Source organism: Malania oleifera, chromosome 3 (genome assembly GCF_029873635.1).
Source record: "Malania oleifera isolate guangnan ecotype guangnan chromosome 3, ASM2987363v1, whole genome shotgun sequence".
In the NCBI taxonomy this organism is placed as follows: Eukaryota; Viridiplantae; Streptophyta; class Magnoliopsida; order Santalales; family Ximeniaceae; genus Malania; species Malania oleifera.
Genome location: NC_080419.1, coordinates 93,191,048 through 93,203,846, shown reverse-complemented (window position 1 = coordinate 93,203,846; position 12,799 = coordinate 93,191,048). Strand labels below are relative to the sequence as shown.

The window sequence follows — 12,799 nt, the reverse complement described above, 5'->3', positions numbered from 1 at the left end:
AAAAATCGAGCTTTACCTCGATTTTTCACCAAAACCCGAAAATTTCCGAAACAAGATTCCGATCTGTAGAAGTTGTTGAGAATCCTTCCATGATTCTCGTGGTAACTTCATATTTCCGATTTCATCAACAGTCGGCGAAGAAATCTAGAGAGAGAGAGAGTAGGGAGAGGTTTAGAGAGAGAGAGAGAGATATTTGAAGTTTCTTAATGAAGAAGAAATGAAATTTCCTATTTATAGCCCTTTGACCTGGCCCAATTCATCAACGAAATGGTGTCTTCGTCAACAAATCTTCCACTGACTTCGTCAACGAATTAGTGGCCTCGTCGACGAATTTGGCATCTCCGGTTTTTTCGAGACTCCTTGGCTTCTCCTCGTCGACGAGTCTCTGAATTTCATCGACGAGAAGAACAAATACTTCGTTGACGAATTCTGACTTCGTCGACGAAATATGCCAAATACCCAATTTTTCCCTCTCTTATTTATTTAATCCCAGTTATCACGGTTCGGGTTCTTACATGCATAGTTGGCCGAACCCTGACAACATATCGTGCGTGTTCTTTACATTTTCGCAATTCACACTTACTGCACGTGAATGTGTGTTTGATGATTGCATAGACAAACCTTAGGCTAAATTACATTGTTATTAAAATCAGTAGACCTAGGCAACAAATTTTAAATACCCAATTCACCCCCCCCCCCTCTTGGGGTTGCACCATAACTATCAATTGGTATCAGAGCCTCGTTACTTAGACTTAGAAGTTATTTTGTAAAAGATCATGATGGCTTGTGTTAGTGCATCTCCTTCCTGTGAGGGAAGATTAGTCACACACCCACCTGTATTCGGTGGTATTGATTATGCTATATGGAAATTTAGAATGACTGTGCATTTAAAAGCTCTAAATTGAAAATTTTGGAAAGTCATTGATCAGGGTGATTGTGTGCCTATGAAGTCTATTGGGTGTGCTGATGTTCATAAATCTGAGTTTGAAATGAATGATCATAATAGGGACTTAGTACAAGTAAACTTTGATGCCATGAATACCTTACTGCATGCTTTAGATTCTAACGTTTTATGTGAGGTTATGGCTTGTAGTAGTGCTAAGCAGATTTGGGATGAACTTGAGTGGAAATATGATGTGTCCATGCAAAAGGGGGTCATCTCTCCATGTGACTCAGGCTCCACCAATCTTAAGGAAGGTAACCAGTGTTATGAAGCTTTAACCAATAATGAGGTTACTTCAGTTCCATCTGTCTTAGTAGATGAATATGAGCATGATTATTGCGCTGATTTGAACACTGCATCTGATACTGAATCATATGATAGCACTAATAGTGAAAGCATGCCTACTTATGAGGAATTGCAAATTGAATATCTTAGAAATCATAAGTTACTTGTTAAATGTAACAAGAAATATTCTGCTTTGGAAAAAAAGTATGAAGCATGCATGAAAGATTGTGACTCTAAAGTTCTTGCTGAAAGAGAAAATATTTTGAAAATCAATAGTCTAGAAAGCAAAAATGAATCATTAGAAAATGAGATAACTATTTTGAAATCTAAAATTTCTAATGATGATAGTAAAGATTACTTGATTGCAGATCTTGAAAGTAAAGCAAACAATATGTCTAAAGAACTCTTGAAACTTCAGAATGTTTGCAAAAATTTGGAAAATTCAAAAATTCAAGATCTAGAAAAGAAAATAGAAGATCAACCTAAGATCATTCATACGTTCACTAGAGGCAAGGAAAACTTTGATAAACTGCTAGGTGCACAGAAGATGACCTTAGATGAAGAAGATATAGGTTATAATGGGATTGAAAATAAGAAAAGAAAGAACCTATACAAGGGGTACTTTGTAAAAGAATCGAAACACTATGTCAGTACCTCCTCTAGTCCTTACACTCACACCACATGTATCTTATGTAAAAAGAAGGGGCACACAAAATTTGATTGTCCGTTTAAAAGAAAAGGTGTGAAACCTAAACAAGTATGGAAAGCCAAAGAATCACCAACTCCTAACTCATCAAAAGTAAAAAGAATAAAAATGGTATGGGTGATTAAGAAAGAAAAGAAAGGACTTGCTCAAACAAGATTTACATGATCACATAGCTCTTCCTTAGTAGTTAGGATTAGCTGTAGGGTGCAGCATTCTCTAAAAGGTTAGGTAATGGCCTGGGGCTAATTAAATATGAAATCTTGTATATTCACCATTCAAAAGCATACTAAGCATCTTGGAGAATTAAGCCAATACGTAAATTCAAGTACAAAAACAATATGGTCTAAATGAATATTCTTGTTGGTTTAAATATATATATCATTGGCTGTTTAAATCAAAATTCTCTCCTAAACGAACACGACATAAGTGTCTTGCGTTTAAACTTCAAATTGTTTAACCCCTTGCTCAAATATGAACATATTACGTTAAGCATACTCAGTCCATTGTTCAGCTCTGAGGTTTGGAATTAAAGTCATAAATCTTGTCCTAATCTTACCTTGAAGTCATTCCATTTTCCTAACCCCTACAGATAATCCATAGGGTCTCCTGCTTTAAGAAACAGACAAATTAAGAACAAATAGACCCAAGTCAGGCAACCGAACAAGTAAGTACATTTGCACTTCGGTCGACCGAACCAGAAGGTTGACCAAGCCGTTGACCACATTTTGGGTGGCTGAATCCTCGTGTTCAAATCCGTACGAGCTACCGAACCATCCTCGGGCCCTCGAATATATATTTAGGCTACCGAACTGAGACTTTCGGGTGACCAATTGACTTAGTTCAAAATCTGTTCGGGCAACCAACCCTCGAAAATACAAAATTGGCGCTTGAAATTCAGCCGACCGAACATTGTTTCGAGCTGCCAAATAGACTCAAAGACCCTTCGTAATTAAGGTTGTTCAGGCGACCGAACCAATGTTCTGGCGCCCGAACCGCGCTGATATATATGGTTCTCTGCAAATTTTAGTTCGTTTCTTCCATTTCCTTGAGAGCCTTCCAGTTTTCTCTCTCACATCCTTCCCCAGATTTGTGTAAAAGCTATTTCCATGGCCAGAGAAGAGAGACATGTTGCAGCGGGTGTTCCATTGGATTAGTGGTTTCCCACACCCGATCAGCGAATAAAATATGAGAGGGTGTTTCGTCTGAAGGATCCCATTCTGGAAAAAATCCTCGATATCGAATTCATGCAAACCCACTTTAACAATGTTCTAGACATGTTTCGATATCAGGGATGGTACGAGCTCATCGCCTTTCAGCCTAGGGGGATGTACCTGCTGCTCGATCGACTTTTCTATGCCAACCTTGCCTAAGATGGCTAGGGGTACTACACTAGGGTGTTGGAGACAGACATCCACTTCGATGATGCATACCTGGCGGAGACTTTTGACATCCAGCGTGGCGACTTCATCTGCCTCGATTCCTCCTCCACCTAGATAGCCGAGCAGGACTTCTCTGTAAGTACCTTCGTTAATTAGGTCATGACACATCCAGTAGCTTATTTGACCCATACCCCCAACTACAAATCCTTGACTTTAGAGGCAAAGGTGGTACACCACTTGATCTCCTATAACATTTTGCCCAAGTCGGGATTGAGGGATCATGTGTCCTACTTGGACTGCTTTGTCATGTGGTGCCTCTTCACCAGGAAGAAGCTAGACCTGCCTAAATTGATCCTACGGTGGATGTTTGTCAAAACCGTGGGAAAGAGGATCATTCTACCCTACTGTGGGATTTTATCTAAGATATTTGTTAGGGAGAGGCTGAATAGGTCACCATTTGCCACCATCAAGAAAGTACGACCATCCGACGTTTTCAACTCCACCACCTTAAAGTTGATGGGATACGACCTGACTGGCAACACGTGGTTGCCTACTGCACATGAGAGAGAGTTGGAAGCTCGGGAGGTCCCGTAGGATCTGCCCCATGTACCATCTACCGCCGAGATCATGGCAGCCATCACCGATCTCTCCTCCTCGTTTCAGGAGTTCCGAGTCTCCATGACTGAGTAGGCATCTTCTTCTCAGGCTAGACTTGACTCCTTTTACAGTGAGTTCATTGATTTTCGATCCGAGGTGTGAGCTAACTTCCATATCCTTGGTGAGCGACTGCGAGAGATGAATGATGAGGATATCGGTGAGGACGACCAGATGGAGTTGAGTGGGGAGGAGGGAGATGATGATCATGACGACGAAGAGACCTAGGAGCGCTTCATAAGAATCCAGTCTGTCATTCTACAGCTTCCTATTTTATCATCTATGTTATTCAGATACATTTCTTTTATTTGGTCTGTACCTATACTTAAAACAGCTTTTATATATATATGTTCCTATTTGACTTTCACATTCACCACACACACACAGATACTACGATATGGTAACTATGCTATTTGATTATGATATATATATATATATATATATATATATATATATATATATATATATGCATACTTTGATTTGCATGTGTTTTTGTTTAAATGATTATTCTGTTAAAATACATGCTTAGTATAGAAAGCCTCCTACATGGCGGATGCATTGGTTGAGAATTGCCTACTGGTAGTCTATAGGTTCTCGCATGCCCTACTCTTGAAATACTGCCTGTTTGAGAATCATTGTTGTGTAGGTTAATTTTGGAAAATGTCTTGTTTACAACCGGCATGCTGCCAAATTTTTTGTAGACATTTGCCCAAAATAATTGAGATGATTGCTTTGTTGTGTGCAAATGTGATCTATATTTAAAATCTAAATTCTTACGCCTGTCTCATTTGCATTATTTGATTAAACTCCTTGGGGCTGGTTGTGTGTAGTTACTTAAAATACTGGCAGACTCTTATGGATTGTTTACATCTTTAGACAAAATGCTGCCAAATTTTTGAAACCTTTGCACTTAACTTAATATCATTTTCTTAATGCTAAACTCCTTAAAACTTAAGTGTGTTTCTAAGAAAATTTGTAAACTTTAGTCAAGTTGATTTATAAAGAAAATGCATATTCTTAGGGAGAGTCCTTTATCATTAGGCTCTAAGAAAATAAATATGTAAATATATTTTGCATTTACCGCTATATCTTTTTGAAAATATAACATCAACCGGTATCAATGTGCACATCTTGGTAAATTTATATTTGATATGATGTTCATTTCAAAACTAACAATATGTCCTTATAACTAGTAGTATTGTTTTAACAATTGGTATCTTCTCTACCACGTAGTTATAACGATTGGTATTAGACTCACGCGGAGGGGCATACATGTTTGTTTTTGGAAACCAAAGATGATTATGATAAAATTAACTTTAAAATATTTTTGAAAGGATGAGTGAAAACCAAATGAAACATTAATCTTCATCCTTGCATAATCATCCATTAGGGGAGTATGGAACATTAAAATTGTTAACGTGTTGCATGCTACTTATACTTCCTTGATGCATATTCTGTTTGGGTTAATTGATGGAATTATGTTATATACTATTCATTATAACTCCAAACAGGTCACTTAGGCACAAAGTTATGATTGGGAATAGTCTACTTTCAAACGACATGGTGCCGAATTTTTTAATCTTCCCAATATACTTCTTGTATCTAATTGATGTGCTTTGCCTTCACGCTTTAGTGCTTAACCCTTTTTGTCGTTGCCAAACGGGGGAGAAGAGGCAAAAGTGGGTAATATTGTGTTTAATTACGGTTACATCTCTTATTACTCATTACTTTAATCACCTTTATGCATAAAGTCAGGGGGAGCCTTTCTTGGCTAAACCTACTTTTGCATAAGGTATTTGTCATCATCAAAAAGGGGGAGATTGTTAACTTCATTAGTCACACCTAATTTTGATTATGACAAATACTCTTGGTATTGATGGTTGTACTGAGAATTGCATGCAGGTTCACCGTGCACGTGTATTTGGACTGAAAGACTTATCATGATGGCGTGCAGTGTTCGTGCCGAAGAATGAAAATTTTTGTGTTGTATTTGAATTTATGTATTTATCTCTTCATTCTGGGATGTAATTTATTATGAACTGTGCGCGTATGTGGCTTATAATAATTTGCATCATGCACGGTAGGTAGGTATGCTCAAAACGACCCATAGTTGGATTTCAAGTACCTACACAGACCTTAGGGAATTTTCCCAGTAAAACAAAAAGTCCTTAGGTCTCTAAACAAATGCACAAAAAGTCTCTATTATCATCTTCATATCAAGGGAATTACGACTCGCTAAAATATGGACTTAAATTGAAAAAGTTAAGAGGGTTCGGGCGACCAAACCTATGCCGTGTAAAGCGGCTCGGGTGACCGATCAAGGTCAACATGTTGACTTAGCTTCGGGCAACCAAACCTCTTTTGAACGTATCTCCCTCAGGCACTCGAGTTCTCCTCAGAGTACTTTCCAACTACTCGGGCGACCGACTGTTTACGTTCAAATAGAGGCTCGGGCGACTAACCTACCTTGTTCGGTTAACCGAACTCAGCTTCGAGCACCCGACCTTGGAGGTTTGGCTACTGACTTTGATTCAACCAAATGGTCCTCAACTTGGGCACCTGAACCTCTTAAAATTGATTTTTTGATTGTCTGTTCGGGCACCCGAACCTCAAGCCGGGCATCCGAACCTTGCGGGTTAAAATAATTTTTACTTATTTTTAAATGGGGTAAACTGAATTAATTTTCTTAATGATGTTTTAAACAATTCTAATTATACCCATTGTGTCCCCAACGGTCAAAAAATCCTTCTTGCATATATATACCAGTTCATTTGTCTTAATTAGTAAGGATTAGCAAATTTGATTATGGCAAAATTATTTCAACATCCTAAACCCTATATTAGCCAAATATTCTTTCAAGCACTCATATATTTCTCATTCGTGATTTCTCTAAGCATTGTGAGTATTTCGAGGCTATTGTGCTTCACCTACTTAGCTAGAACTCTCACTTTGATTATTGTTTGATTGATTTTCTTTGAGAGTTAAGCATTAAAGTTCTTCCATGGATTTCATTTGATAAATCTTGTGTGAGAAAACTTTGAGCATTTAGGTTCTTGCATTATTGTTGCAAGTTACCTAAACCTAGTTTTTGTGTACAAAAATCTTTTATCAAAAAGCTAGTCTTTCAAACAACTACATTGTGCTTTATACATTGAAATATACTATTGAGTTCGTTTGATTTATCTTGCTTAACATATTTGAAACCCTGATCTAATTTTGTGATATTCAAATAGTGTGTTTCAAATCTTAGTTAGATAAACACTCTAGATCTGGACTGAAAATATATATTTGATTGAGTGTTTAGCACACATTAGAACACTGAGCATATCTACATATCATTCGTGCTTGCATTATTGACTGAACTATATTGGTGCACACATTTGCTTGTGTTGAAGCACATTTCCATGTGCAAACATATTCATACATGTTGGTTGTATTCTAGGCACGGGCCTGAAGAGGGAAACTAACCCTGTGGAATAGTCTCAGATTGGCTTAGACCCGGTTAGGAAAGCTAGGTGCGCCATCCTGTTAAGGCGTGTCGGTTTAGGTCAGCCCCTTGAATTGACCTGGTTGTATGGGTGCCGCTCCACTCGTTTAAGAGAGTAATTTAGTGGTAATCCTTGTACTGGTGTGGTCAAGGCGAGGACATAGGCACAGTTGACCAAACTCCGACAACATATCGTTCGTGTTCTTTACATTTCCGCAATTTACACTTACCGCACGTGAATGTGTGTTTGATGATTGCATAGACAATCCCTAGGCTAAATTACATTGTTATTAAAATCAGTAGACCTAGACAACAAATTTTAAATACCCAATTCACCCTCCCACTTGGGTTTGCACCATAACTATCAACTTCAATTAATCTTTTAGGGTTAGTTTCAATGAAGGATTTTGAGTGAGAAGGAAGACGAAAGAAAAATTGAGAAAAAAACTCATTTTCCATTATATTTTCTCTCCATATAAATACTACTAAAAATGAAAATTTGTTCTAATGTGATTTAAAATAAAGAAAAATTAAATGTTAATCATGCATAAAATTCAAAATTTTAACCATTTATTTGATTTTTTTTTTTTTGTTTTCTTTCTCATTTTCCCTTGATAACCAAACATTAAAAAGTGGATTCCTTCATATTTTTTTACCTTTTCACCCCCTCTCTCAAATTTTAATATTTGTCAAAGGTCATGCCCATATATACTAACCAGAGAGAGAGATAAGAGCAAGGTCTTAAATTTCAATTTCGACTAAAATTTTGAAACTCCAAAAGTACGGATATTTTTTATTTCGATGTCAATTTCGATTTCGATTTGAAAAAATAATGAAAATCAGAAGTAAAGCATGGAATTCTTTGTGAAACTTTAGAAATGGTTAACATAATAATGTAAGTTTATGACTAATTACAAGTTAAATACATCTATGGTGTGTATGAGGTGAAAAAGTTGTAATATAGCATGTGTATCAAACATATTTATAAGATAATGTACAGTAAACATATTCAACTAACACAAATAAAAGTCATAAATCATCTAAATATTATTTATTATATAAATAATTATAATTTAGAAATAAATGGTTAAATAAAATGCTGCTATAAGTTTATTTTTTCATATAATCTCAAAAGCATTTGTAATAATATTTTGTTTTGACAAAAATAAATAAAATAAATTAAGAGAGAAATTTCACTTCACTCCTAAATCTCTTATTTGAATTCCAAGGAAATTTCATTGTATAGTTAAAATTTCGACAATTTTTTGCTAAAATTTGTGACTATTTGCCACAAGTACGTGGATTGGGATATTATACATTCCTAATAGGAGTTTCCCTACCCTATATATATGTAACCCTATGGGGTTTTCCATTGAAGCAATAACATAGTTCATAGTCTTTGGCTAATTTGGATCTGGACTTGATCCCAATTGATTTGGGAATCCAGAAACATTAAATAAAAGGGCAAAAGACATTCACTTCCCCTAAGATTTGCCAAAGAGACAAGAACCTCCCCTGAGATTTTAATAATCCCACATACCTCCCCTCAAGTTTGAATCTATGGACACTCCTACCCCCTTATGTCAACTTTCTGTTAGTATTCAAACATAAGTTAAAAAAATAAAAAATTCAATTATGTCATCAACCCTTAGGAGTTGCTAGCTTCCTACAAGTGTTTTTTTTTTTTTTTTTTTCCAATTATGTTGTCAACCATCTACCGACAGGTTGCTGGATTTTTTACTCTATTGTTTGAAATATACTTAAAATATTTTTTTTATAATCATGGGTAAAATTTTAGGAAATTTGATGGGAGTTGTAACCATGGTTTTAAATCGCGGTAGCAGGTAGCGTAACGTAACTGTAACGGGTGTAACGAGAAGTGGGTGTAACGGTCGTGAATTTTTTTGAAACATGCACAACATTGTGCATATTAGCGTACTTGCATGTTTTAAGCTTTTAACCCTTCTTAGAAAGAGTTTTAGTGTATTTTGGGTCCTTTAGATTGAGTAACTAAGTTATTTGTTAAGGCTAACAAGTTTACATTTGTTTTAAACCACCATTGATAGAAAAATTACGTGTGTGTGTGTGTGTGTGTGTGTGTGTATTTATACTTCTCATTGTTTTTATCCATAATAAATTCTTATGTGTGCTAAATTAATTAATAAAACAAAATACATTATACACTCCGTTAATCTATTAGACACATAAGGCATATAAATAGTACAAATATAAAATAGCTAGAAAATAAAGAATGTTGAAGTTGAAAAATATAGAAAATAAATATCACATTACTAATATTATCAAAATAAAATATTTTCCTATTAGTATTTTCAAATTGTTAATTAATATATCTATTGTGAGTATTTAAAGAAATAGTAAATTGTGTATCATTGTCATACTCATTATAACTTTTCCCCCTCTTGTCACTTGGTATATTGAGAATGATATATGAAAGAGAGGGAACAGTCCTATAGCAGTTACGTAACGATCGTAGCGACCTTTACATAACGGTCACAGTCCATAACAGCCGCTACGGTCGTGATTTTTCTTCCCACCGATTTCGCGGTGTGTAACGGTATCAGTAACCCAAAAAACTATTATGAACGTGGTTTCATGTTTCACTCAAGTGTTGGATTTCAAAGAGTCCAAGTTCGCTTCTTGCTTCAAATCCTCCAACATTTCAAAATTCAAGGCCGAATTTTTTCCAACTAGGAGACAAAAAGCAAGGCCTTGGAGAGATCCTTGTTGGAGAATGCTTAAGATGAGTTGGATTGATGATTGTTGGAATAGTTAGTAGTTTATTGTGTTTAATATTAATTAGTATATGTTGTTTTTAATATTTGTGCGATTTAGGGATATGTTTGTACATGTATATGTGTAATTTCATGTGGAGATTCTTTCTTTTAAATAACGTGTGAAAGCCACGTTGTAAACAGTTATTATTGAATTTGAGAAGTGAACTTGAGTTCCCCCTTGTATCTCCTCCCTTCCCCTTCCTTCCTCTCTTCAATCTCTTCTACTCTCTCCCATGGCTGCAGAACATTGGTGCTGCCCCTGCATCACCTAATGCTAATAAATTAATCTTGAAAACAAGTTTGGCATGAAATTGTGCCCCTGTCGACCAAACATTTATGCCCCATGCAAGGTTCGACTTCCAAATTTCAAATATTAATCTCTTATTAATAAAGAAGTCACCTACCAAATTATAGTGCTGCCTAGATTACATCTAAAAGAACACTGAAAAATACGAAAATCCAGCTTGCTAACAGGATTTCCAAGGTTTCTACAGCATGTAAGGAGGTTCAAGTAATTAAATTCAAAGTGGACACTGAACTATTTCATAGCAGAACACAAAAGAAATTGGAAACATTACATATATAAAATTGAGATCCATTAATTACATGCTTGAACTCCATTGGTCAATGCGCCAAGATTAGCAGACTTCAGCGGGGTCAAATAGATTGACCTAGTTTTTTGTTCAGAAAACTCTCGAGCATAGGAAGGTAAATGTAAAATGTGCCTTTGGCAGGACATTTAAGCAAGCGTCTATTGACCCTGTATCACAATTATTGTTTCTATACAGCCAACTTTTTCATGAAATGAATAAAACATAGATCTTTTGAGAGCGCAGACAAAACCTCTATTTTGTTTGCATAATTTAGAGCCTTGAAATTGGAGCTACCAATTCGACGGAAGGCTCTCTTTATTTTTATTTTTATTTTTATTTTTTGTGCATGTGTGTGTGACCCTCCCAGTAGGAGGGGTGTCATATTTAAACCAATAGATTTGAAGTTGAGTGTATATTCTCTCGGGACCCCAATTCCACATGATCATTTCAGGACAAAACCAGTCTTCCCAGATTCTGAAAAATTGGAATTTCAAAGAAAGCAGAGATGGCAACTAAAGTGGTCAAAATCAGGAATTATTAATCAATTAAAACTGGATGCAATTCAAATTCTCATGAACCATCATTCAAGCCGCATCCATCATGGTAAAGCAAAACTCTATCTTCAATATCTGCTGATACAGAGAAACAGAAACCACTTACTGCACGACAGAAGGCAAACATCTCTTCTTGACCTGATAGTATGGATATTATACCAGCTGCTTCATCACCGGAGCTCACATTGCCTTCTGCTAAAACATTTTTGCCAAGCTTCCCACCTTCTATCTCCGTTTCAAACTGAAAACTGATGAAGAAAACACACTCACAAAGTGGAAACCACATACTTTAAACACAAGCAATGCATTACTAGCTACAGGAGACCTGATAAAACCTTCCACGAGGGAAAAACTTCGTCAATATTCAGAAGACTCATTTTTAAATTTACACGAAACAATCAAAGTACTGCAATATAAAAGTCTTGAACACATCAGTAAAGCTGAACACTTGACAAATATAGAATATTTTAATACAGCAGTCGAGACCAATTATTAGACTGATTCACTAAAGGAACATGGGATTTAACATGACAAATAGTTCATTGCATTTGATCAATTGCTACATACACAAAGGTCATGTTCGCCTTGGCATCATCTTTAATGATTGCAAGTTTAATTTTAAATAAAGTTGCACACCATCACAATAAATTTGAGCACTATTACTATCCACATGGAAAAGCTCTGCAAATTAGAATTTAAAATTTTTTAAATTGATTTTTTTTTAATAAAAAATAAGCTATATTCGATAGAAGGAAGGGAGGATACAATGTGAGGGGATAACAAGTGCACCAAAAGAAAACAAGAAAACCACCAAAGAAAAAGAAAAGGAAAAAACAAAAACAAAAAACACTACACCACCCCTTTTCACATAACACTAGACAATGTAAATTAAGGAAACCCCTTTTCAATCCCTTCCCATCATAATCTATTGAGCTCTTCAAATTCACTTCCCTTTGTCCCTTCAACTTTCGACTTTTGCCACCATCCATGCTCACTTCATTTCCTCCAAAATCAGTCAACTTTAAGCCCATTATAGCCAAAAGATCTTGAGCTTCTAAATCCTCCTTAGGAACCACCTCCACAGATGTAGGCAAATTTCCATCCCTTAGCTGTAAATTGTGTAGGCAAAATTCCATTACATCACTGCAAATTGTTAAGCAAACCATCATAATCAATACTCCCTCAAGTCCTTCTAACGGGGGTCAATGGACATAAGATAAATCCCCTATCACTTCACAACAATCCGAAGCATACCCATATTGTCCTCAAATCTCATCCAACAAAAGCCCCCCGCCACAGTAAAACTCACTAATATCATCACTTTCTGAATGTGAGAAGTCCCCATTTCTTTGCCTCTTTTTATTTACTTACCCCTTTACTACACCCAACCACCTTAGCATGGG

General features: G+C 36.1%; 1 protein-coding gene across 1 annotated transcript in view; it reads right to left on the bottom strand.

The window, feature by feature from the left end:
- Positions 1-11,361: 11,361 nt before the first annotated feature.
- Positions 11,362-12,799, bottom strand: part of LOC131151431 (uncharacterized) — a 40,681-nt gene continuing 39,243 nt past the window's right edge. The window contains 1 exon segment of the mRNA XM_058102674.1: positions 11,362-11,644. Coding sequence (XP_057958657.1) covers positions 11,413-11,644 — 232 coding nt within the window. The 3' untranslated portion in view covers positions 11,362-11,412.